Raw genomic sequence first — 27,175 nt, forward strand, 5'->3', positions numbered from 1 at the left:
ATAGCGGTATTTATGAGTTACGTGAGCGCGGGCACAGCAGAGGCCACCAGGCCCTGCAAGAGTGAGCGCGTGCTTATCTACGTGGCTGGAGGATGAAGGCAGGCGGCCGAGACGTCTGAAAGCTCAGGCCCTAAGTCTCCCTCTGCGGGGACAGTTCTGCAGTCACGAGACAGGAGATCGCCCGCCCACCTCCCAGAGCAGCGGAAAGGAGCGGTTCAGAGCCCCCTGGAAGGGGACGCTCACCGGCAGCACTGGAAGAGCGGCGCCAGGATGGAGACCTCGTCGTGGGAGTGCCGGCCGAACCTGCGGGAGAGACAGACAGAGGGCGCTCAGGGGGCCGACCCCGACCCCAACCCCTCTCCCGCGTCCTCCTCTGCTGCGCCCAGACACGGCTCCGCATGCACGCCAGGCCCACAGCTGCTGCCCCTCCCGGCCCTCTCCTCCTCGGGACACACAAGCCTCCACCAGGGAGGGCAAAAAAAGCGTCCACTCGTCCCTGTATCCACCAGCCCGAGGGTGGAGGCTGACAGGAGGAGGCGGGCGCTCTGCGTCCAGCGGTGACCGCGGAGGGAGAGGGGGAGGGGGGGAGCGTGCGCATCCGCTGCACCAGGGCCCGCAGGCCGCCGCCTCAGCAAAGACGGAGCGAAGGGAAGGCTTCCCTGCGGGTGCAGCGGGTAAGCCTCCGCCTGGCCAAGGCACAGGGCGCGGGGCCCATGCCTGGCCTGGGAAGATCCACGAGCCGGGGAGCAACTAAGGCAGGTGCCACGGCTGCTGAGCTAAGCCTAGAGAAAAGCCCGCACAGCAACAGAGACCCAGCAGCCAAAAAAAGAATAAAGAGCAAAGGCCACCGAGCCAGGGGCGGGGGAGGCGGGGACGCGACCATGGAGGCCCTGCGGGCTGGGGCGTGGGGGGCGCTCACCCCCGAGCGTTGTCCAGGTGGATCAGGAACCCGTCGTCCCCGAACCTGGTGAACATCTCGTAGTGGTGCCGGTCCATGTTCCCTGTGGAGGAGGCGAGGCGCTGCGGCGGGCCAGGGCCTGTGGACCCGGCGCCCGCCTCGAGCTCCCTCTGGGGCCGAGGCTGCAGCCCTCCGGAGGCCGCGGGAGTCTGCACCCGCCCGAGCCTGTCTCCTGGGGCCCCTGGTGAGGTCGCAGGAGCAGGCAGGCCCCCCTCAAACCTGAGGATTTTCCTGCCCCCCCAGCCCGCCGGCGTCCTAACACTCGCCTGGAAGGTTGGGCCTCCTTGCCTGGCGCCCGCATTGGGCCCGGCTCCCCGCCTTTCCAGAAGCTCACCGGCCCCGGCGCGGTGGCCTCCACCCCTGCCCTTCTCCTGAGCCTGCCCGTCCCCGGGGGCCTCCATGGCAGATGAGGGTCCCGTCCCTGGCTCCTCCCACCCCTGCCCTTCCTGCGCCCCACGCCCCCACCATGAAGGGGGCAACTTCCATCCCTGCCCGGCCTCGGGGCCGGGGGCCTGCCCCTCCAGAAGGGACAGCGGCGCACTCCCGCGCCTGGGTCACGGGCCCGGCGCCGCACCCACCGGTCAGGAAGTCGAAGATGGCCATGTCGATGATGTTGAGAAGGCGGTCGCTGCTGCCGTGGGGGTACAGCTGCTTCACCGTGGCGCAGTAGAGGGGGTTGACCTCCCACCTGGGGGTGGAAGAGTCCGCCCTCACCTCACCCGCATCCCTGCCCCGGGCTGGGGGCCGTGTGAACCCCCAGGAGGACCTGGGCGGGGGCCCCCGGAAGCAGCAGACTCCCTGCGTGAGAAGGTTCCAGACCTTTCACAGTGACCCGCCCAGCGGGGTGCTGCACTGATGTGCCGGCCCCCCCCCCCAACGGCCTCTTGGGCGCTGCTCTCTCGTCTCCCGAGCCGTCTGCAGCCCCCTGCCAGCCGCCCTCTGCCGCCTCTCTGCCCACCAGAAGCCCCCAGGTCCCTTTTCGCCTGGGGAGCTTCTCCTCGGCCTTCACGAGTCCCTCGGGACCTGCCAGGTCCCCCGGAAGTCCTGCCTGTCCCCTCCTCTTCCCACCACGGCTGGGGGTCTGGAGGGATGAACCCGTTCATCCAGCTGGCTTGTTCACTGAGCACCTGCCCTGTGCCGGGCGTGTGCCAGGCCCGGGGAACGACCACCTCGGGGAGCCCGGGTCCCCCGCGGGCATCTCCGCCTTCTCACAGCCTGGCTGCTGTCTGCCCCCAGGCTGGACCGAGGGGCCTCTCGAAGGAAGAACCTGGGTCTGTCCTTTCTGCCTCCCCCGGCATCCAGTGCGGGGTAGACAGGGGGCTTTTTGTAACAACCCGTGAACTAAAGGGATGGCAGCAACACCCAGCTTCCACATGGGGTGAGGTGGAGGGGCGGAGGCCGCCCTCAGTCCCAGGACCAACTCACTCCTCTCTGCCTGCCAGGGAGTAGGAGCGGATCCAGGGGTTGGGTACAGACAGCCGTGGGGCCAGGTTGAGGGACGGCAGGAAGGCGGACAGGGAGCCCTCCAGCAGGTGCGGGTTGCCGCACACGGCGTATTCCGTCTTGCACATGTACGGACACTTGGCGAAGAAGCACACGTTGCTGGCTGGAGGGCAGAGAAGGAGGGCGGTCAGAGGAGCAGCGGGCACCCGTCCTCCCGCCCCAAGGGCTCCCCGAGCTCATGGCTCGGGAAAAGGCGGGAGGAGAAAACGTGGCCTCTTCCGTCTGTGGAGGATACTACGGAATCGAGCATCCTGGAAACCACCTCTCAGCTGTCTTGGAGTCGAGACTTGTGGGCTCAGCCCACAGCATCGTGCCCACACCAGCAGGGGGCTTCCCTGGTGGCTCAGTTGGTAGAGTCTCCCGCCATGCAGGAGACCTGGGTTCGATCCCTGGGTCAGGAAGATCCTCTGGAGAAGGGCATGGCAGCCCACTCCAGTGTTCTTGCCTGGAGAATCCCATGGACAGAGGAGCCTGGCGGGCTACAGTCCATGGGGCTGCACAGAGTCAGACGCAGCTGAGCGACTGACACTTGCAGTCTCTTTGCCCTTTCTGCCTGGACGGGTGACATCTGCCTCCGGGGCTGCGGGCATCAGAGTTCAGGGCCCACATGGGCCAGGGGGTGCCTGGCACCCAGCCGCCTCAGTCCACAGGTCACCGCATGCGACCGTCAGGACGCCGGGGCAGCATCTGCAGGCGGCAGGCAGCCACCCGGGAACGGGGGTCGCCGGCAGGAGGTCACCCACCTGGAGAGACGAAGAACACGCTCTGCAGGATCTCGTTCCTGGTCACCTCCAGGATCTCCTTGGTGATGTTGACCAGCCTGCCCACAGTCGGCGGCACCCGCCGGAAGTCCAGAATCCTGAAAGAGACGGAGGCCTGCTGAGGTCCGAGGGATGACCGCCTGAAAGAAGTGGCCGCCACTAGAAACGGACCTGCTGAGGATTCCCCGGCGGAGCAGTGGTTAGGACTCTGCGCTTCCACTGCAGGGGGCTCAGGTTCAATCCCTGGTTGGGGAACTAAGATCCCACCAGCTCCCAGGCATGGCAAAAAAAAAAAGAGAGAGAAAGGAATGGACAGGTCTTCCTGACTGCCCTCAGTCAAGGGTGGGGGTCTCAGTGTCCAGGACAAGCATGCACCCCAGGGGCTGGGAGGTGGGGAAGGACTCTATCCCATCAGCCCTTCCGGGCACACCCCCACCATGACCCAGTGCTTGGCTCAGAGCTCCTCACGCTCGTGTGCACATGAGTCACCCCGAATCTGTTCAGATGCGCCTCTGAGTCAGCGGGGCCAGGCTGAGGCTGGGATTCTGCGTTTCTGGAAAGTTCCAGGGAGGGGCGTGGGGGGCCGGGCTGCCAGTCCCCAGACCACACCTGGCTAGGAATGACGGGCAGGCAGGGGGCCGGGACGTTCAGGAATGTGCCTTCACCTTTTCACACCCAGCAGCCGGGAGGCACTATGGGGAAGAGGCAGGGGGCGCACGCTCCCCACTCTCAGGTCCGGAGACTGAGCCACAGGCAGCCTGGCAGGGCTCCTTTCCTTACCAAGCACTCCTTGTTACATTAAAAGGCCTTGTGTTTTGCGATCCCTGGGGCTGATGGGTTGTGTTGGGTTTGAAGGCATCACTGGGATCCACCAAGAAAATCCAGCAGGAGGAACGGAGGGAGGAGGCAGGGGTGGGCAGGTGGGGCCGCCTCTCCGGGCTGGCCTCTGCAGCGAGCCCCACTTCCATGGGGCCAGGGCTACCTGTCCAGGTGGAAAGCGGCGATCTCCGCGTTGTGTCTCTGAAAGTCGATGAAATAGAAGAAGTCCTCAGGCGTCTCTTCATCTCGTTGCTGTCTGGAAGGAAGAGAGGAGTCAGGCCCTGGACTCAGACCTCAGGCAGGAGCCTGGTAGCAGAGCTGATTCAGGCGACCGGCGGGAAAGAAGACGCGCCTCTGTGCTCTCAGAGCTCACACGGGAGGGACCACACGTGGAGCGGCTGGAGGCCCCTCTGCCGGCGGGACCTGCGGGTGGGAGGAGCCGGGCTGCGTGCCCGACGCTGACTATCCTGCAGCCCCCTGCCCCCTGCGCCCTCCACACCAGGCCGCCCACTCAAGCCGCTTTGATGACAGTGGCTGATTCTCTGAAAAGCCCAGTCGTTGAGAGTGAAGAAATGTACTTCTCTGCAGCCACGCGGAGGACGGGGCGCTGGCTAACAGACCAGAGGTGGGGCAGACCCGGAAGCCGAGGACTGAGAGGCCAGGTCCGAGACAGAACCTTATAAAAGGAAAAGTGCCCCAGAGATGTGATTTAGCAGCATGGACATCTGAAGAGCAGGAAAGTCCCGGGTGCGTGGACCCACCGTCCGCGCAGAGGCACCTCCGCTGGGTCATGAGAGCGGCCCTGCCAGAGATGGGAGGGAGGCTGGCGTTGAGAATATTTGTTTATAAACATTAAGAAATCTCTACTGCATCGCTGAAAAGCATCCCCTGCCTGGTCGTGAGGAGCCGGCTGCTGGGTGTATATGTTCAGAAAGGCGTCTCCCACTAATGAAGGGCACCCTGCCTGCTGGCCCCGCGGTGACTGGCCTGGACGCTGATAATCATTTGAAGAAGGACGATCTTGGAATAATTTTATAGTCCACCGCATGGGGCTGCACGGTGGCTGCAAGAGTGATGTCAATGTAAACGAATCTCATTCTGTGGAAAGCCGTAATTCTGTGGAAAGCCGTTAAGTCAGCAGCACCTGCCAGGGGAACAGTGACGTGCGCTTTGCTGAAAAACAGCAGCCTTGGAACTTGCCCCCGCGCTCCAGTGGTTAAGACTTCGCCTTCCAAGGTGGGGGTGTGGGCTCAGTCCCTGGTCAGAGCTAGGATCCCACAGGCCTTGTGGTCAAAAAACCAAAACAGAAACAGAAGCAACATTGTAACAAATTCAATAGCAACCTTAGAAATGGTCCAAATAAAAGAAAACCTTCAAAAAACAAAACATAAGAAAATCACCAGCCAGTCCTGGAAACCATAGCGAGGGGCTGCCCAAAGTGGGGACTCTCCTTTCAAAGGCCCAGCCACTTTTGAAGCACAGGCCCCCACGGGCAGGCCTGACCCCGGGCTATGCGTTAGCATCTCCTGATGTCCAGGTCAGTGAGGACCATCCGTGTGTCCTGAGCTTGCTTTAATTCCTGAATTCTGTCTGTAGGAATACACACTCTGGGAGTTCCCTGATGGTCCAGTGGTTAGGACTGAACTCTTTCATTGCCATGACCTGCGGGTTCAGTCCCTGGTCAGGGAACTAAGATCCCACAAGCCAAGTGGGGCGGCTAAAAAAAAAAAAAAAAAAAGTAAAGAAAAAATAAAAATTGAAAAAAGAGAGAATATACAATCCTTTGGAGGCCCTTCCGAATTTTCTGAATCATCATTTCATCTTTGCATGGCATATTTAGGCATGATTTTAAATCTGAAAATCATTTACTTCCCAAAGCCTGACTAGCATGGATGTATTTCTTACTGTTGTTGTTCCGTTGATAAGTCGTGCCTGACTCTGCGACCCCATGGATTGCAGCCCATCAGGCTTCCCTGTCCTTCACTATCTCCCTGAGTTTGCTCAAACTCATGTGCATTGACTCAGTGATGTCATCCAACCATCGCACCCTCTGTCACCCCCTTCTCCTCTTGCCCTCAATCTTTCCCAGCATCAGGGTCTCTTCCAGTGAGTTGTCTCTTCACATCAGGTGGCCCAAGTATTGGAGTTTCAGCTGTAGCATCAGTCCTTCCAATGAACATTCAGGTTTCTTATTGTATGTCCTATATTGTGGGCTTCCCAGGTGGCTCAGATGGTAAAGAATCTGCCTGCAATGCAGGAGATGTGGGCTTGATCCTTGGGTTGGGAAAATCCCCTGGAGAAGGAAATGGCAACCCTCTCCAGTATTCTTACCTGGAGAATCCCATGGACAGAGGAGCCTGGCGGGATACAGACCATGGGGTTGCAAAGAGTCTGACATGACTAAGTGAATAAGACTTTCACTTCTGTACTGTATTATATTACATTAAAAATATAATCTTTGTGGTCATCATTTATATTACCCAAAGATAAATTTCTACTTTGCTTTTATAAAAAGGGACAAATTCTTAACATTACTTAACAGAAAAAAATGCATGCTTATTCAGGAAGTACATTTTAAAATGATACTCTGACTTGGGACTAAACTTTATAAAATGAAGATTAAACTTTTATTATGGCTACCACAGCTGGGCATGGGGGTGCGGGAAGCAGTCATTTACCTCATCGGTTTGAACATGGCCTTCCCGAAGTCCGAGAACCTCAGAACCAGTTTGAGGTGGACGCCACTGGGTTTCACGACTGCATGGGAAGAATGGGGGGTTAACAGTGCTTCTGGGCCCAGGCCCGGGGCTGTGGCCTTTTATTCATTCCACAAACTCAGCCCTGTTTCTTGTCTTTGCTCTCACTTGAGACTCTAAAGACTAGAATTTGCTCTCAAAGCCTGCGGAGTCGGGTCAGATCATGGAGAGTGTGTCCAGGGACTCAAGATAAGACTTTTTCTGATGTTATTGGAAAGGGGCAAACAACGCAGGTTTCCCCAGAGGGACACTCTCTGAAAACCCCAAAAGGACATTTTCCTGAGAAGAGCTGACCTCTTCCTCTCTGCTTCAGCCTTGCCTTATAGACTCTGAACCCGCCACCTGTCACGTCGCACTGGACTTGTGACCAACATCTCTTCCTAGTAAGACTGGACACCCAGGCGGTGACGGGGCCTCGTGACGCCTGAGGGGCGCCTGTGAGACCCTGCCGGCGGGAGCTGCCTCCTGACACGTGTCCTGGGCACCTGAGTCCCCGGCCCCACCCTGCCCTGCTGTCAGCCCCCAGAGGGCCGGGACGATGCCCCTCACCTTTGCCTTCCAATGAACGGCAAATGGCAGGGGCGAAACTAAGGAAGAGGGAAGCGCCAGGCCCTACCGTCTCCTGTCTTTTAGCCTTTGACAAGTCAGGACACACGGACGCGTCTGACGTGTGTTCGGTTCACCGAGGCCAACGGAGGAGGCTCCTGGCCCGGCAATGACCTGCTGTGGGCTCCGTGTCCGTGAGCGCCTGAACCCCAGTACAGAGCACCCCCCAAGGACCGGGCTGCACCCAGGCCCCTCTTTCGCCTGCGTGAATCTTCGCCCCAGGGAGCCAGCCTGGCTGCCTGAGACCCTGAGGGTTTCCGCCATGCTGACGCCTGGGCCGCCTCCCCAGGCCACTGACCACCCGCCCCCACCCCGCCCCCGCGTCACCGACACCTGTCGCCAGGCTGAGCGCCGCCGCCCTGCCCCACGGCTTCCTAACCCTGAAAATGTACTCCAGCCCCTCGAGGACTTTGTGAGAACCCAGATTCTGATTCAGAAAATCGGAGTGGGGACCGAGACTCCGCTTTCCTAACCAGCCCCTCGACCCCGCGACGACGCTGGCAGGGGCCGCAGGCCGCCCGGCCCGGCCCACCTGCGAGCTCCTCTTGAAGGCCTTCCCTTCTGCGCGGGTGCGGAGAGGAGGCTCGCGACCCAGTCCCCCGGGGAGGCCTGTGGGACCTCCAGGCTGCCCCCAGGTACCGGGTTCCCAGGGCAGGGCGGTAAGGGGGCGGGGCCACGGCTAGGGAGGAACCAGAGACGAGGCGGGGCCAGGGCCGGGGTGGGGCGGGGCCAAGGTCGGGGCGGGGCCAAGGCTAGGGTGGAACAGAGATGAGGCAGGGCCAGGGCCACGGGTGGGGCGGGGCCAAGGTCGGGGCGGGGCCAAGGCTAGGGTGGAACCAGAGACGAGGCGGGGCCAGGGCCACGGGTGGGGCGGGGCCAAAGCTAGGGAGGAACCTAAGATGAGGCGGGGCCAGGGGCGGGGTGGGGCCAAGACTGGGGGCGGGGACAAGGCTAGGGTGGAACCAGAGATGAGGTGGGGCCATGGCCAGGAGCGGGGTGGGGCCAGGGCCAGGGGCGGGGTGGGGCTGGGGCCAGGGCCAGGGGTGGGGCCAAGGTCGGGGCGGGGCCAAGGCTAGGGTGGAACCAGAAATGAGGCGGGGCCATGGCCAGGAGCGGGGTGGGGCCAGGGCCAGGGGCGGGGCGGGGCCAAGGCTGGGGTGGAACCAGAGGTGAGGCGGGGCCTGGGGCCAGGGGTGGGGCGGGGCCAAGTCTAGGGTGGAACCAGAAACGAGGCGGGGCCAGGCCACTTACTCTGGGAGCAGTCGCAGGCTCCAAGCAGGGCTTTCTCGTCCTGACTGTAATCTGCAACGGATGAGCAGGCCAGTGAAGACATCAGTTCTTGTTCAGGCATCAGAGGGGGAGAGTGGGAGGCGGCCTGGGGCCCTTGACTGTTTCATAGGGAGTCTTCCCGAGCCCCACTTGTGGCCGCGGTCTCCCATCCTGCTCGATCCTGACCTCATGCTCCCTGGTCCTTCAACGGACACTCCAGCCACGCCTGTTTGGGAAACCTTTGCTATTAATAGTCCCTCTGTGTGTCCCTCAGACTGGCGTACTGCTTGTGACCTGAGACAGCAGGCCACCTCTGGGTCCTCGACCAGGTTGCTGAAGCTTTCTGAGTCTTCGTGTTCCCATCTGTAAAATGGCGAGGATGTCTACACTCTGCGGTCTCCAACTTTTTGGCACCAGGGACCAATTTCGTGGAAGACAATATTTCTACCCACCTGGGGGTGGAGGTGGGGGATGGTTTCAGGATAATTCAAGCATGTTACACTTATTGTGCACTTTATTTCTAATTGAATGCCGCTGCTGCTTAGACAGGAGGTACCGATTAGCGGCCGGGAGGTTGGGGACCCCTGGTCTACATCAGAAGATCACTGTATAAGAGACAGTCACCAGATTGGAACAGGAGCAACAGTGACATCACCTTTCTGTACGGTACAGACACTTCCTACGCCCCCTTTATGAGATTATGGTCATAAGATCTCTTTCAAAGGGAAAGAGATCAATGTTTGTGTTTTCCTTCTTCTTACTCTGTTGAGTGGTAGAATCAGCCCTCTACTATTTTACCCCAGAGCCCAGCCTGAGATGGTTTCCCAGCCTTTCCAGGAGAAAGTCTCCCTACTGGTCTGTGACACTTACCAGCACTGATGGTGGGAAAGTCCCTCATGTCCCGGAGGAGTTTGCTGACGATGGGGCTGGACCGGGGGTACAGGCTGTGGCGGTTGATCCCCAGGTGGAACTGGACCCAGCTGGCCTCCTGGTGGAGCTGCACTGGGGGTTCCGGGGACGTGAGGTTCAGCTGCTCTTTGTACATCCTTCGTCGTCTAAAGGCATGAAGAGTGTTTCTTCAGTTGGGGGAAGAGAACGCAAAGACCTGCAGGAGCGCCACATCTGGACGCTCCATCTGTTCTTTCGTTCCTTCATCAACACCATGAAGCACCTAATATTCACGAGGCTTGATGTGAGCTGAGGATACTGTGGGGGGCACAGCAACCACCGGACTCCCTGCCCTCAGAGCGCTTACAATCCAGTGAGTGAAACAGCCCAACAGGTCCACAGTGCCACACCCCCACACACAAACACCTAGCCACAGACAGTGACAAATGCTGTGAGGGAAAGGGGCATGGTTGGGAGCAAACTCAGGGCCTCATATAATCGGGTATCTCCGGGAGTGATCCTGGGCCTCTTCCTGGACTTTCCCATGAAAAAGTCTATATTTCCCAGTAATTTCTTGACCTTAGGAGGCAGGAGATAGGAGAGAGAAGGTAATTGGTGACAACAAAAAGGATGAGGGTCAGGGTCAGTAAGGAGAGCTGGAAGCTGAGTTAGATTAATTAGTATGTCCTATAAGATAAGAATTAATTAGCCATGTACCGATTTCTGCTCAGGAAACTTTTCTGCCAGGACAAAAAGCAAAGTGAAAATCACCACCACTGCAGTGCAGAGGCTCAGAGTCTAGTCTGGGAGGGAAGCTGCGTGTCTGTGAAATATTCAGAGCCAATGTGAGGCAGTTGTAGATCAACTGCTAGACACGTGTTCAGACTAAAACATCTTGACCTGCTAGGAAAGGGACAGACGGTTGTGGGGTCAAGTAGTCAGAGGAAGACTCAGATGGGAGAAAGTGGACTTCAGGGGGTTCACAGGGGTGGTGTTTGGACTGAAGGGGAGACGTGCTCAGGGACTGGGGACAAGGTACACACGACCTCAAGAGGCAGGCAAGGGACAGGTGTACCTGAGGATCAGAGAGGAGAGACGGATAGATAGATGGGTGAGTGAAAAGATGGAGCCCTTCAGACTGGAAGGCAAGGCAAGGTGCACCGGTCATCTGGCGAGTTAAGTGATGGTGAGGGTCATGTGGGTTGATGGGGCAGGATTCGGGTGTCCCTCTACATCTGTATTTCTCTCGGGAGTGATCTGAAAGACCCTGAACCTAATGCCCTGTTCCACTTACAACATTCCTTCCAAGGTGTTCTTTCTTGTACTTGGTCAGCTCCTGTGAAGGGGGTGTACCACACCCGAAGTTGTTGTTCAGCCGCTCCGTCGTGTCTGACTCTTTGCGGCCCCACGGACTGCAGCCCCCCAGGTCTCCCTGTCCTTCACGGGCTCTCGGAGCTTGCTCAAATTCATGTCTATTGAATTGGTGATGCCATTCAACCATCTCCTCCTCTGTCACCCGCTTCTCCTCCTGGGCTACACCCAGGAGTAGCCCGGCCCGTCGGGCCAGCCCTGTGAGAAAGCACTTTCCAAAACTGAGCCAAGATCTTTCCAGAGCTTCCACCGCGGAGTCTTGGCTCTTGATGCAGAACAGCTTCCTTCCTCACGCTGCAGGCTTGTGAATATTGGATGATGCACCACACGTGCTGGCCTCCAGGTTCAGTTTCTGCATCCGGTCACCTTCCCTCCAGGCCACAGTGCGCGTCCGACTGTGAGCTGGTCCCGGGGGTCCCTGAGCTCCTCCTGCCGTGGTCCAAGATGTGACCTGTTAAACTGAGGCAGCCCCAGATGTTTACCTGCGGGCCGCACCTGCCAGCTTCCCCTTACTTTATTCACATTCCTCCGTATTTTATTCCAGCTCCCAAGGCTGCTCTGAGGCTGAAACTCCGGGATGGCTCAGCTCCGCCGGGAGCCTGGTGGGAAGGCTGCCCAGTCCTGAACTGCGTCAGCCCCCTGAGGTCGGGCAGCGCAGAGACGTTCAGAGAAAGAGGGACAAGGACCGCGGCCGGACTGGGCTGGGCAGAGGGGCGGAGTCGCGTTTTCTTAAGTGAAGCTGAGAGCTGACGGGTTCTACTTACAACAACAGTCAGGGTTCCAGGCTCCAAACAGAAAAACAAACGTGGCAAATTGAGTGTAACTTCTGACAGCGGACAAGCTGCTCTTTAAATCTCCATGTTTACCTTTGGGTGGGGCCCATGGCTCTCTGGGGAGCTGTTCAGCCCCTGACAGAGCCCGAGTCACAACCTGGGCAGAGCAGGGGGAGAGGGAGAGAGGGTGTCGGGATCCTTCTCACTGGCCCTTTTGTTTGTTTTTTAATGGTTACGGTGGAGCTGCTGAGAGTCATCTTTTTCTTTTTCTTTTAGAAATGTTTGTGCCCTTTGTTCCCTGAGGACAACCAGCAGAGGACTGCCTGAGCTGACGTGGACAGGGAGCTTGACAGATGCCGTCGTGGGGGAATGTGCACCACGGAAATCGGCAGATGGTACACATCGGGGCTTTTTTTCCCTAAAGGAGAGCCCGTTTTGCAGCCCACTGACCTGTGCTCTGATTAGGGTTGTGTGCTTGCAAAGATAAAAGTGATAAAATAGGTGACCACTAGGACCTACTATATGGCACAGGGAACTCTGCTCAGTAGTCTGTAATAACCTAAATGGGGAAAGAACTTGGGAAAGAGCAGATGCATGTATATGTACACCTGAATCGCTTTGCCGTCCACTTGAAATTAACACAACATCGTTAATCGACTACGTTGTTGTTGCTCAGTCGCTCAGTTGGGTCTGACTCTGCGACCCCATGGTCTCTAACCCACTAGGCTCTTCTGTCCATGGGACTTCCCAGACAAGAAAACGGGAGTGGGTTGCCATTTCCTTCTCCAGGGGGATCTTCCTCACTCAGGGATCGAACCCATGTCTCCTGCATTGGCAAGTAGATTCTTTACCACTGAGCCTCCAGGGACACCCTAATCAACTGAACTTCAATATAAAATAAGGACTTTTAAAAAATGGTGAACACAGAAATTACCTGCTTTTTAACCCCTGTTTGCTATACCCAGTGAAAAAAAATAGATTTCTAAAAATGCAACTTAATGTGGCAACAGTAAATGTTGCTGTATGAAAAAATATTATATATATGGAGGATTGCTATGTATAATATCAGCCAAGATATTCCTGGTCTCTAAGCTAGCCTTACCTTTAAAGGAAGAGCTAAAGTAGATACCAAAAAACAAAGCACGAAGTACTGACGGATGTTGCTTTCATCGATAAAAAGAAAAAACCTGGGTTACAAGTCCTGTGACCTTGAGGGAAGGAGGAAACACCAGTCCGCTCCTTTTTCTCTGCAGAACTGGAATTTTCCACGAAAACTGCTTCCTGGAAGGAGCAGCACCTCTTTTAGATTTAAAATATATATATATATATATATATATAACATTCTTTAGTTTTGAATAGGAAATATTTGCATGGTTCAACATGTTTAATTTCGGAAACCTCTCTTTCATTCATGTCTGCTCGTTCACCAACCTCCCCTCCCCAGAGGTAACTGATGTGGCCAGTGTTTTTCCCTTGTCTCTCTCCACTTTTATTCTTATGGATTTGATAACATAACATCCACACAGTCCTGAAACTTGCTTTACTGTCTTGTCGATAGTTTTCCTATACAGCCCCAACTTGTGTAGTTATCTACGCAGATTTTACAATGACAAAACCCTCTTAAAATGGAACCTGAACAGGGTTTAAACGGGCGTATTGAATAGCATTATTATAGTGCTGTCTTGCATTATTGATGAAAGTGTAATTGGCACATATTTATAGAGGGCAATTTTCCATTTCAGAGTTTATATTGAGTGGGGCTTCCTAGGTAGCTCAGTGGCAAAGAATCTGCCTGTCAACGTAGGAGACTCGCAAGAGACCTAAGGTCCAGTCCCTGGATCGGGAAGATCCATGGGAGTGGGAAATGGCAACCCTCCAGTATTCTTGCTTGAAAAATTCCTTGGGCAGAGGAGCCTGGCAAGCCAAGAGCCAGACACAACTGAACGACTGAGCACACACATACACACCCTTTGACTCAGCAGTTGCATTTCTGCAGCTTATCTAACCTGCACAAGCGTGCAAGAAAATATGTTCAAAGATCTTCGCTACAGTGTTGTTTGGGCGTCGCTGGCGGCCCAGGCAGTAAAGAATCCACCTGCAATGCGGGAGACTTGGGTTCGATCCCAGAGTTGGGAAGATCCCCTGGAGGAGGGGATGGCAACCCGCTCCAGTGTTCTTGCCTGGGAAATCCTGTGGACAGAGGAGGCTGGCGGGCTACCGTCCATGTCGTCGCAAACAGCTGGACATGACTGAGTGACTAGGCAGACAGTGTTGTTTATAACTATACAAATGGAGAAAACACCAGCGTCTATGAGAGGGTGTTACAGGGATGGCTCTGTATTTAGTGACATAGAAGAATTTCTAATTTCAGCACAGTTTGTGGAGTGGATCTCATGTTTTTGTTGTTGTTAAAAATATCATTTACATACACAAATAAACACAAACAATTTGCTGTGCATGAAAACTACACAAACCATTAAGGATAGTGTGCCTTAGGGGTGATGATGAGTGACTTTCACTTTTTACTTTATCTATTTCTGTAATTTTGCAATTAAACAACCGACGCACACAGACACTGCCTTTGCAATGGTTCCTCCCCGCCTCATGCTGTTTCTCCCGTGGGAATGCCCTCCTCCACATTTTCTTCTCCAGCTTCCAGGGCCAAACTCCCTAGGAACGTCCTCTTTGAAGCGTTTCCAATTCTACAACTGAATGTGAGCTTTCTCTCTGGAGCTTGCAAATCTGTACACACTGCCCGTCTCTTCTGCTGTCCTTGCCATATGTAACAGGTCCCTGATAAATCCCTGGGGAATAGGAATGTGCTCCTTCTCACCCACAGTGGCTGAGATGAGCTCTGTGAGAACTACCCTCTGTATTTTTCTGGAAACACAGTTAACGGGAATCACAGGCTTACTCAGGGGAAGCTGACCTGCATGCTTTTCGGATAGCGTGTGTTTGCTCTGATGCTAAAGTTCCCTGAAATCCTGTCACTCTTCCCTCTTTCTAACTGTATCATCTCATAAATTTCTTGGTTCTCTTGAGTCAGGACAGCCTGAACTGATCTTGAGGATTAATTTCTGTCCTTTCCTCTGAAATAACAAGTCTCTCTTTGGCATCTGGGCACATGTTCCCTGCCAAAAGCAAGGGTGCCAAGCCCTCTCAGGCAGAGCTATTTCAACTGCATGCCTTAGAATTTATATTTTGCTACATTCACTGGTTACGAGGCAGTGATGAGAAGTGACATCCTCCCTGCTTTACGGGCTCACGCTGAGGTCTCCTGGGGAGGAATCTGGTGATTATCCATGAATTATTTTCTAATTAATTGACCCCCCTCCCCGCTCTGTTCCTTCCCCAGCATGTCTGGGAGACGCTGAGCCAGGTGCAGAAGTACGGTGGGGCTCCTGAACCCCAGCACCGGGCTCAGGACAGATGGCCTGTGGAGGTTCACAGAGCCCAGACCATCCGCACGTAGGATCCTCAACACCAGGAGGGAGGCAGGAATGACTGGCAGGCGCTCAGGCAAAATTCCCTCTGCTGGAAACTCAGTTCTGTGGTCCTTGTGCAGCCGCATGGGGAGGGAGATGGGGGCACCAGGGAAAGATTTCAGAGCCACATCGTGTATTTTCTTCCCAACTAAACGCTACATCTCTTGAGGGCAGGAACCTGCCCAAGATTTTTGTATCTTCCTTAGTATTTGACGAAGGGCTCTGCATGCAGGAAATGCTCTATAAATAACTGATCCTTGGATGCCCGAACAATTTTCCTGCTGCAAAAACTACACCAGACTCCAAAACACTCGCATCAAAACGCAAGGGGAAAGTGTTTGGAATGCAGGGGTCTCACCGCCACCCTCGAGTTCTGTCTCTGCTGGACGGGACGCACAAGGCTACTTTCTGACTCATTTATCATCTTAGTCATTTCCTGAGCTTCCGAAAGCACTCTGCCATGAAGAAAATGATACAAGCATTACAGTGAGCCTCTGAGAGACTTGGCTTTCTATCTAAATCTGTGCATCTGTTTGATCCATATGTCTGTTTCAGTATTCTCATCCTTGACAATGGACATAGGAAGAACATTTTTCCCAGAGTTACTTTGTTTGGGTGGTGACAAGTTTGGAAATACCTTCTTCTTTCTTATCCTATTTCTCTTGTGCATAAGAATGATCCAGGTTTAATGGGACCTGATGCTTTATATATTTGGAAGACAATTTCTAAGAAAAAGAGTACAAAACTGTGATCACAAAATCAGGCATGAGAGTGACTATTTCTTTGGAATGAGAAAAGATGGCAACAAATTACTAGAACCTTGTCTTCATACACACCTAAGATTTCATAGATAATGTAGAAATACATCTTGACTGCAACCTGCCTCAGAAATGCACTTTATCTCTGAGACCACTGGGCCCATGCAGGCTGCATGTCCCCATGACAGAATTATCTGGAACAGGATTCTCTCCAAATGCCCCTCAGCAGTCTGGTGGGCTCACCACCGAAATCCCTGACGTCAGGGAAGTATAGTTAATATCCTGGGATAAACCATCAGGGAAGAGAATATGAAGAAGAGTATGTATCTATGGGCTTCCCTGGCGGCTCAGCTGGTAAAGAATCCGCCTGCGATGTGGAAGACCTGGGTTCGATCCCTGGGTTGGGAAGATCCCCTGGAGGAGGGCACGGCAACCCACTCCAGTGTTCTGGTCTGGAGAGTCCCACGGACAGAGGAGCCTGGCGGGCTGCAGTCCACGGGGTCGCAAAGAGCCAGACACGACTGAGCGACTCGGCACAGCATATATATGTGTGTGTATATATATAAACAGAGTCACTTAGATCCAACCAGTCCATCCTAAAGGAAATCACTCCTGAATATTCATTGGAAAGACTGATGATGAAGCTGAAACTCCAGTATTTTGGCCACCTAATGCAAAGAACTGACTCACTGGAAAAGACCCAGATGCTGGAAAAGATTGAAGGCGGGAGGAGAAGGGGACGACAGAGGATGAGATGGTTGGATGGCATCACCAACTCGATAGACATGAGTTTGAACAAACTCCGAAAATTGGTGATGGACAGGGAAGCCTGGCGTGCTGCAGTCCATAGGGTTGCAAAGAGTTGGACATGACTGAGTGACTGAACTGAACTGATGTGTGTGTATATATATATACTGAGTCACTTTGCTATAGAGTAGAAATTAACCCAATGTCATAAATTAACTATGCTCCAATACAGTTTAAGTAAAATGACTCCTGTGACTTTTCACAAACAGGCCGGGACGTCTCCCCGCTGCCGCGTCCTCGACTCCAACGAGCAGCACGGCCCCACTTCATCCCTTTCTGTTCCCCTGCCTCCCGCTGCGTTTATCCCAGTGTCTTTGAGGCCAAGGCAAGTCCACGGAAGCCTTGCGCTTCCTTGAGCCCATCTTACACTCAATAGCTTCTACCTGCCACCCTACCGCTTTATATTCCCGCCTCAACTGATAACCCTAGTCCGTTCTGTACATCTGAGAGTCTATTTGCTCTAACGCTGTATGCTGTGCTTGTTTTATGCTATAGTCACCAGTTTGTTGTATTTTTTAAGATCCCACATATAAATGACACACCGTATTTCTACTTCTTGGTCTGACTTATTTCACTTCGCGTGACACCTTCCAAGTCTACCCGTGTTGCTGCAAATGGCAAAGCCTCGTTCTTTTTAAAGGCTGACATCCCACTGTACAAACCACGTCTTCTCTCTCCATTCATCCATGGATGGGCACCTAGGTTGTTACCACATCCTGGCTGCTGTCAACAGACCTTGCTGACCTTGGATGGCCCGTCACAATGAGCTGGATGCCCCTGGCAAGCCCGGAGGGACATTCTTGGAGCTGGGATTCTGGCCTCAGTGAGAAACCTCTATCTCTACCCTAGCAACAACTTCCAGACCTGTCGCCGAAGGTGACAGTAGATCGGACACCCTGGAGAAGGTGGCAGGATGATCTCTGGTCTGAGGAATCCCCCGGAGTCGAGGCAGGGAACTAGCAGGTAACTTCCAGCTGGGCCAAGCTTCCCAGATTCTGGTCCTGGGCCCAGAGCTAAGCACCGAAGTGACCAGCAGACATCACTCTCTCTATACAAATGAAACTGGAAAGAGCTGCAAAGTGTAACCTCTCAGGGAGACTCTCAGTCACACAAGGACAGCCAAGGATCTGAGAAGGGCTGCGGTCAGGCCCCCGGGCAGGGGCATGTCCTAAACCCTTCCGCTGCCTAGCACAGGAGGGCATGCCCTGGTCTCCGTGTGGGCACGATGGACTTTGAGAAACATCAGACCCCAACACGGAGCCCTCACTCTCACCCCAGTGTGACCGTTTACAGGGCGGAAGGCCCGCGGCTGAGAATGACACGCTCCCGTAGGGTCCCGCCTCCGTGGGGTAGACCGAGGTTCTCGACCAGGGGCAACCGCCCCCCTCGTGGATGGCACCATTGAGAGGCATCTTGGCATCACAGCTGGTGGGGGCGGTGCTAACGGACGCTACCAAACATCCTGCAATGCATTCTCCTATTTTATTTAACTTTCTCTTGAGCCCAGCAAGACAGAAAATCATCTTCCCCAAATGTCAGCAGTGCTGAGGTTGAGAAGCCCTGGCCTCGAGCCACAGAATCATGAGCAAATGAAGCACTTAATCCTCTGATAACGACCTGAGAATTGCTATGATGGGTTCTGGACTCTGAGAAACTCAAGATTTTCCATACACAGCCTAAAAGCCTCCCTCAGGCTCTGCTACCCTCCCCCTGTACACTCTGCATGGCAAAAACTTAACTATTATTTAATTGTTTAAAAAAAGACAAATGTGAGTCAGCAGTTGTTTGGCTGTCAGGCTTGTACCAACCCAACAAGCATATGGATAAAATAGCAACACACGTGGTACTTGCAAACGATGCAGTGTTGAATTTTGGCTTTTTTCATCCTCTGACTGTGAGACCTAAAATAAACAAATAAATGTTTCTCTCTCTCTCTCTCTCTCTCACAGAGTAAACACACGACACTGACATTGGATGGCTAGTTCACCGTTTTCCCAAGGGCAGAAAACAGAACTTTAAGTCTAAAGGCAGTGCTCAGAGCGAATTAAGGAAAAAGAAGAGCCTTAAAAACCCAAACGCTGGATCCTTCAATAAACAAACGGTGACCCAAATATACTTGTTTTCAAAAGTGTTTGAACTTGGCCTTACTGCCTGTCACCAGGCCTGGGCTGCCCCAGTAGAGAAGGGTCTGAATGAGGGGTTGTGGCAGGGGGTCGCACATTTCCATGTCGGCCGGCGGGTTTCCCTGCGGCTTCCCTGCAGGTTAAAATCTCCCCAGCCCTTGGCCTGAGCACTGTGCGGATTTGCATGTATTATTTTTCCGTCTGATTTCCCCACGGAGAGGATAATTGGTCTCTTTTCCTCCTCAGCACGAGAAGTGACCTGTGGGGGAGGATGACCTGCTGAGAAATGAATGTGATTTCTGTTCTGGTGGAATTTCTCCCGCCCCTGTTCCAAGAAGGTGGCGGATCTGTTTCCTTGTCTTCTTGTTGCTCGGTCCCAAGTGGTGTCCCATTCTTTGCGACCTCAGCCTACCGGCTCCTCTGTCCGTGGGATTCTCCAGGCGAGGATACTGGAGTGGGTTGCTGTAACCTTTCTCCAGGGGATCTTCCCGACCCAGGGATCGAACCTCAGTCTCTTATGTCTCCTGCATTGGCAGGCGGGTTCTTTACCACTAGGGCTGCCTGGGAAGCCCCAGCTTTTAAAGGCTCTGGCCAGGAAGTGACATAGCTCATTTCCGCCCACAGGCTGCGCTGGAAGTTGGCCCACAGCCCTTCCCTCTCCCAGCCGCGAGGAGGCTGGGACCCACTCGGGGGCGCGTGGATTCTGGTGCTTCTGCCCCCAGCCTCGGGTGCTTGTTTAGCATCGGAGGCATCACTTTATTTAACACTCCTATACCTGCATTTGTGAAGAGCTTATTATAAATGGATTTTGGGTTTTCCCCCTGCATTGTCTTACTCTAGTTCCCCGAAGTCCTGGGACCAAACGACACTTCTCCAAACTACACAGGAGGAGATGAAGGTCCACGTGGGTGAGCGGACGACTCAGTGAAAAGGGAGAGACTGACAGTTCTGAGTCGAGACCTCTGCTTTTCCACGGAGGCCGTGCAGACCGGGAGTCTGTGCAAGGAGTACTGAGACTGTTAGGGCTTCCCAGGTGGCGCACTGGTAAGGAAGCCGTCTGCCAGTGCCGGATAGATAAGAGTTCTGGGTTCGCTCCCTGGGTCGGGAAGATCCCCTGGAGGAGAAAATGGCAGCCCACTCAGTATTCTTACCTGGGAAATGCCGTGGACAGAGGAGCCTGGTGGGCTACAGTCCATGGGGTCGCAAAGACTTGGACAGGACTGAGCGCACGCATGCACACGCACACACACACACACACACACACACACACACACACACTGAGATTGTTGACGGAAACTTCTTAAACATCAGGATGGTGGTGGGAACACTGAATCGGCTGATCTGTTTTCTGTTGAGAAAGTAATAACTGTACCAAGATTTCAGTGAGATTTTGCTAACTGGGCTGATTTCCCGACACAAACCCCTTCCTTCCTGGTTGAAATATGATCACTTCCTCCCTAGAAGCGGTGTCGCAATAGACCCTGTGTTTCCACTCGGGCTTCACTGGCCCGGCCCGGCCTGACCTCCCGGAGTCACGGCTCAGGCCTGGGGCACAGTGACAGGTCAGGGCTCGAGCCGGAGGGAACGGAGTGCAGAGGACCAGCGCGGGAAGGGGCGCTCAGAGGTCAGCCCAGGCGGGGGAACCACGAGGACCTCGGTCACGAGAACAGAAATCAGAAGGAAGAGGAGCAGCGACCCCGACTGGGCCAAGAGGCCTGAGTAAAAGAAAGGAGATCGCTCACCTTCACTTCGCTCTTAGGTAGCGCCCAGTGCTGCCTGAAGCGCTCTGCAGGTTTTACTCAAGGTTGTTGCTCAGTCACTCTGTCATGTCCGACTCTTTGTGACCCCACGGACTGCATGCAGCACGCCAGGCCTCCCAGTCCTTCACCAGCTCCCAGAGTTTGCTCAAACTCATGTCCATTGAATCAGCGATGCCATCCAATCATCTCACCCTCTGTCGCCCCCTTCCCCTCCTGCCCTCAATCTTTCCCAGCATCAGGGTCTTGTCCAGTGAGTCGGCTCTTCACATCAGATGGCCAAATTGTTGGAGTTTCAGCTTCAGCATCAGTCCTTTTGTCAAGCACTTTCTGAAGCACTTTGCAACTTTTACTCATGGACTCCTCCCGGAACTCCTTATAAGGTCAGTGTGACTGTTACTACATCCACCCTAAAGAAATGGGACCCGGATGAAGGCAGCACAGGCGAACTCTCCAAGGTCGCCCTGCTGAGAAGCAGCTGACCTGTGATCAAACTCAGGCCTGGAATCGGAATGTGGGCGAGAGATTCTACCAGTAACGCTTTCACCCTCGATTATAAAGACAAAGAAGTTACAGTATAACCACATGAAGCAGATCTACGGTGTATAAGGACGGATGAGTTCGGCTCTTTACAAAGCTTTGCTGCTTACTGACAACCTCCTCTCTGGAAGGACCGCACAGGCTCTCTGCATCCAGAGCAGAGAGCCGGACGCGGAGCTGCCCTTCCTGCCTCTGGGACCCTGATCGCTGCCCACCACTGCACTCGGGAGGCATCTCAGCTTTGTCTCCAGGACCCGACCTGAGACGCGACGCAAAGTTAGCATCACTGTTGATGTCCTGGGTTTGCCTCCGCCTTTGACGTCCGGGTTCTGGTGAGACCCAGCTTGTCTGAGCGGCCATCCTCGTGTGAAGGTGGGGATACCAGTGCCTCTCGTAGCGAGCGGTTCTGAGGGTTAAAGGTGACGGTTCGTGGGGTGGGGCCAGCCCTGCACCCACGCAGAATGGCTGTCACCCATTGTCAATGCCACCAGCTCAAGGTCGGAGGGAAAGGTCCCCAGGGAGGCAAGACCAGCCTATGAACTGGCTTGATAAGCGCTTTGTGAAGAAAAGAGAAGAGGAAAGAATAGGAAAAGGAGGACTCCTGCCAAGTCAGTGAGAAACATCAGCTGATGGCTTTCCCCCAGGTGTGTGTGCGCACACGTGTGTGCATGTGCGTGTGTGTGCACGTGTGTGTGTGCACGTGTGTGTGTGTATGTGGGGCATATGATTTCTGGAGTTGTTTTAGTCACTCAGTCGTGTCAGACTCTTGCAACTCTATAGACTGTAGCCCACCAGGCTCCTCTGTCCATGGCACTCTCCAGGCAAGAATACTGGAGTGGGCTGCCATTTCCTTCTCCAGGTGATCTTCCTGACCCAGGGATCGAACCCGAGTCTCCTGCACTACAGGCGGTTCTTCACCGCTGAGCACCAGGGAAGCCCTGTAATTTCTGGGGTAGGCAGACTAATTGCAGATGCCCCGGGTCTGTCAGCAGCGGAGGCTGAGGCAGGCCAGGGCCAGGCTGGAAGCTCCGGGGTTTTTCCCTGGCATCTGGGGAACGCAGATCCTGCTTCCTGCATCTCGTGCACCTAAGCAGGCATTAAATATTAATCAATACGGTTGGCTGTTGATGGATATCAAATCACCCATACGGAACGCAGAGGGATAAGCAACGAGTGCTGCTTTACCTGCTGCTGACTCAGGGCGGCGGGGGCCAGGCCCTCTGCCCTGGGCGTTACCCTGTAGACCTCACTCTGCCCCCAGCACCCACTGGGGTAGGTCTGCGGCCCATGTCACGGAGCAGGAAACTGAGAAAATGAGCCTCGGGTCTCCCAGTGTTTATGTAGCAGAGTCAGGATTTAACCCAGAGCTGCCCAACCACAAAGCCTCTGGGGTTCTCATGTATTCACTCAGTTTTTGTTGTTCAGTCACTAAGTCGTGACAGACTCTTTGCGACCCCATGGACTGCAGCACGCCAGGCTTCCCTGTCCCTCACCATCCTCCAGAGTTTGTCCAAGTTCATGCCCACTGAGTCGGTGATGCCATCCAACCATCTCATCCTCTGTGGCCCCCTTCTCCTCCTGCCCTCAAGTTTTCCCAGCATCAGGGTCTTTTCCAGTGAGTCAGCTCTTCCCATTAGGAGGCCAAAATACTGGAGTTTCAGCTTCAGCATCAGTCCTTTCAATGAATATTCAGGGTTGATCTCCTTTAGGATGGACTGGTTGGGTCTTTTTGCAGTCTAAGGGATTCTCAAGAGTCTTCTCCAGCACCACAGTTCGAAAGCATCAATTCTTCACGGCTCCGCTTTCTTCACTCATTTGCAAACACTTATTAGGCACCTGCTGTACACAGGCAGCATTTTAGACAGTGGGGTCACACGGCCAAGAAGCAAGCAAACATCCAGCCTTCTGCCTGTTTCCCGCGGCAGCCCTAACAAACAACTCAGCCTTGGGGGCTTTACGGAAATGTATTCTCGGAGGTCTGCAGCCAAGAGTCTGACATTACGTGTCGGCAGGGCTGCATTCCTTCCGGGAGAGCCCACTCTCTGCTTCTTCCAGCTCCGGTGGCTGCAGATGTCCCTTGGCTCGTGGCCACGTCCCTCCAGGCTCTGCCTTCTTGGGCACAACATCTCCCCCTTCCTGTCTGTGTCTAAGCTCGCTCTGCTTTCCCCTTGCAAGGACACCTGCCGTGGGATTCAGGGCCCACCTACTCTAGCCAGGTCTCCTCCTGTCAAGACGCTTAAGCACATCTGCAAAGATTTTTTCCAAAGAAGATAACGGTGTTCTGGGGATCGGGATGTGGCTACATCCACTCGGTTCAACACGTCCTTGAAAAGCTGACAATCCTGTGAGGGTGTACCCGAAGCATGCCAGCAGACGAGAAGGCAGTAAGTCGTGACAAAAGCCCTGATGAAAGTCAAGCAGGAGTTGGTGAAGGAGGCCGGGCCTCTCTTTGGGTTGGAGGGACAGGACAGATTCTCCGAGTGGGCAGCTTTGCAGGCGGTCCTGAAGGACAGGAGTGAGCTGACCATCCAGTGGTACCCAGGGTTCCAGCCTTGTTCACCTGCTTGTTTATTTACACCTTAAAGAGTAATCACAGTATGGGGTGTGTTAGGCACAGCACCCACCCCTACCCAGAGAGTGAGGACGAAGCATTGTCACAGATGCAGATAAAGTGATTTTATTTTTTTGTTTGTTTTTTTGTTTTGTTTTGTTTTTTAAATTTTAAATTTTATTTAGTTATTTTTTTTTCCAGTGGGTTTTGTCATACATAAAGTGATTTTAAACATCACAAATCACAAGTAGCCTAAATAGAGCGCTAGCTTGGTTCCTGCGAAAAAGAAGGTCTGCAGATCAATTGCTATAAATCCAAGCCCATCGTTTGTGGCCGACCTCCCCTGACCTTTCAACGGATTTACAGCTCACGGCAGAACAGAACGCCACCTCATCCAGTTACCTGGGGTGCACACTTTGCAAAGAGTTTAACCTGGAGGGGCCCCTGTAAGTTACACTGCTCAAATTCAGCATCCGATGGTCGCTTTATTGATGGCTTTTTAATACCTAAGGTGAGCACTGGCTTATCATCTATTCTGTATTTTTCCAGCCAAACATTGTGTAGTCCTATTCTGCATCACACAGGTTTCACGTGTGGACCTTCCGTTGGCTCGCCCGTCACCGCAGATCCGGAGAACTAGCCGAGGAGGCTCCTGGTCCTTGGGCCCCTGCCTGGACTCTGTGTCTGGCCCCTGTCTGGGCTCCGTGGCTTGAGGCCGTGGCTTGAGTTCCCTTGTCAGTCCCGTTTGACTCCGAGACCTTCATAAAGAGCCTTTGTTCCCACATCCACGTTCAGTTAATTAGCAGATCTATTTCTCTGTCCCGAATGAGAACCCTGACGACCACACTCCAGACACCGCCAGGGGTCTCATCCTCAATGCGCTGCTGCTCAACGCCCATCAGAAGCTCTGGCAGAGGGAGCAAGATCTGCTGTGTAACCCGTAAAGCGCGCTTCTGTGTGAACAGAAGAACAATCCTTTTTTAAAATGAAAGTAAAATGGCAACGGCTCGGCCTTGCTAGGCATTGATGAGACGTGACCTCAGCAGGCTGCATGGGGCTCCCCCTAAACACATGTCCGTGACCTAACCTCCAGGTGGGGCTAGTGGGAAAGAGTCTGCCTGCCAATGCAGGACTCACAGGAGACACAGGAAGATCTCCTGGAGAAGGAAATGGCATCCCCCTCCAGGATTCTTGCCTGGAGAATCCCAAGGATTGAGGAGCTTGCGGGCTACAGTCTATGGGGTCATAAAGAGTCAGACACGATTGAACACTCATACCTATCCTCTCCCTAACCTCTGAAACCTGTGACAGTGACCTTATTTGGAAAATAAGGGCTGGGAGCAGCGTGGACTCTCCCCAGCCAATTCTTTTGGATCTGCTATGACAGAGGTTGTCGGGAGCCACCGGGATCCGCTGTGGCTGGACTCCAGCAAGAGGTAAGTAAAGTTCTTGAGATGAGACTGTCTTGGATTATCCAGGTGAGTCCTGTGTCCATGACCTGGGTCCTTGTAGGAGAGAGACACAGATAGAACGGAGAGTCATTTGGACTGCAAGGAGGTCAAACCAGTCAACCCCAAAGGAAATCGACCCGGAATATTCATCAGAAGGACTGATTCTGAAGCTGAAGCTCCAGTACTTTGGCCACCTGATGTGAAGAGATGACTCACTGGAAAAGACTTTGATGCTAGGAAAGATTGAGAGCAGGAGGAAAAAGGGATGACAGAGGGTGAGATGGTGGGATGGCATCACCGACTCGGTGGACATGAGTTTGACCAAACTCTGGAAGATGGTGAAGGACAGGGAAGCCTGGCGTGCCGCAGTCCACGGGGTCACCGGGGGGATATGAGTGGGTGACTAAACCACAGCAGCCCGAGTTCACAACCTGTGTCCTTAAGAGAGCGACACAGAAGCAGAGACAGACACAGAGGTGGAAGAGGAGGCGAGGTGACCAGGGACGCAGGGGCTGGAGTGATGCCGGCAGCCACTGAAGCTGGAAGAAGCGCAGAATGGATTCTCCCACAGACCCTCCGGGGAGCCTGCTACCCTGCCCACACCTTGGTTTCAGAACACAGACTCCAGAATTGTGAAAGAGTAAGTTTACATTGTTCCAGGCAACCAACAGTGACTTAAACAGGGGCAGTTTGCCATGGTAGCCCTGGGAGACGAACAGTGACTGAATTCCCTTTCCAGACCTTTCTCAGGAAACGCCAAGAGATCCGATGGCTCGGTGGGCGTAACACAACTGGGTGTGCGTTTCCTCATATTCTGTCAAAATTACCTTGAGGCACAGGTTTCCAAAATGCAAACTGAAGCAATCATTCTCAGAACCCGAGAAGCACCTCCAGAAACCCTGGAAGTTCATGAAACACACTTGGAAAGTGCTTGTCCAGTGTTTTCACTCAGAAGAAACCCTGGTTGAAGGTGTGCAGTCCAACAGGACTGCTGGAGCTTCAAGAAGAACCACAGACTCACCCTCTTCACGTCAAAAAGACGTAAGTGCTTCCCTAGGGATTGACAGAAGGCGTCAGGGGTCCCAGTGGAGTTTTGGGAGAAAGAGACATGAGTTCACGTCTGCTCCTTCTTTGAGCTCCTATAGAGAGCACGGTTGATTTAAGGGAAAGCCCAAATTAATAAAGATTCCTCTCCTCTTGCAGGAATTCTAACGGCTGGTGTAAAAGATCTGCACAATAGGAACTTGTTCGCAAATGAATTTGCTTTAAAAATGTCTTATGAGGCTTCCCTAACGGCTCAGTGGTAAAGAATCTGCCTGCGAACGCAGGCGACCTGGGCTCTATCCCTGATCCGGGAAGATCCCACATGCTGCGGAAAAACTAAGCTTGTGCTCTGGGCCCCGGGAGCTGCAACTAGGGAAGCCCTCGCACCGCCGCCCCTGTGCTCCGCGGCAACAAGAGAGGCCTCCGCAACAAAAGCCACCGCGAGGAGAAGCCCGCACGCTGCAACTAGGGAGCAGCTCCCGTTCGCCACAGCTAGCGAAAAGCCAGCAGCAACAGACACGCAGCACGGCCAAAAATAAGCAAAAATTTAAAAGGTCTTACTGAAACTCCAGAACAGTGGCTATCAGAGTCAGAAACTGCAGCAGGCACAAGCTGAGAAAATTTCTAGCCTCACGCTGGTCACAGGAGTTCTTCCAGGTCACTCGAGGTCTGGGCAGCCAGCCTGGTTTGGGGGACCTCTTCTTCCCACACTGAGCCACGTGGCTCGAATGCAGCATCAATAGTTTCCAATGGCTCCGCCTCCCCAGAGCCAGTGATTGGTTGAAGTGCCTGCATCCTCCTCAGAACTGGACCAATCACAACCCTCTAGAGCCTGACTGTACACCCGGTCTGGCCAATCAGCGACTTTGCCCAGGATCTTTCTTTGTGGAAATCTGAGAAGCCCTTTTCTCTCTCTGGTCGCAGGGCTCTTGGGGATCGGAACCTGCAGAGGGCG

At 54.2% G+C, this 27,175-nt stretch overlaps 1 protein-coding gene across 3 annotated transcripts in view; it reads right to left on the reverse strand.

Annotated features, from left to right (window-relative positions):
• The window catches only part of FAM20A (FAM20A golgi associated secretory pathway pseudokinase), a 42,247-nt gene that overhangs the window by 5,147 nt on the left and 9,925 nt on the right, over window positions 1-27,175 (reverse strand). For 2 of the 3 annotated variants that reach the window (XM_065910274.1, XM_065910277.1), the window contains exons 2-10: window positions 9,543-9,727; window positions 8,655-8,705; window positions 6,720-6,798; window positions 4,205-4,297; window positions 3,205-3,320; window positions 2,384-2,564; window positions 1,537-1,646; window positions 920-1,001; window positions 244-303 (exon numbers count right to left, since the gene is read on the reverse strand). In XM_065910274.1, coding sequence (XP_065766346.1) covers window positions 244-303; window positions 920-1,001; window positions 1,537-1,646; window positions 2,384-2,564; window positions 3,205-3,320; window positions 4,205-4,297; window positions 6,720-6,798; window positions 8,655-8,705; window positions 9,543-9,727 — 957 coding nt within the window. Of the gene's footprint in view, window positions 1-243; window positions 304-919; window positions 1,002-1,536; window positions 1,647-2,383; window positions 2,565-3,204; window positions 3,321-4,204; window positions 4,298-6,719; window positions 6,799-8,654; window positions 8,706-9,542; window positions 9,728-10,854; window positions 11,166-27,175 lie in introns of those variants that run through there. The other variant, XM_065910275.1, reaches the window with a different exon arrangement.

Source organism: Muntiacus reevesi, chromosome 18 (assembly GCF_963930625.1).
Source record: "Muntiacus reevesi chromosome 18, mMunRee1.1, whole genome shotgun sequence".
Classification (NCBI taxonomy): Eukaryota; Metazoa; Chordata; class Mammalia; order Artiodactyla; family Cervidae; genus Muntiacus; species Muntiacus reevesi.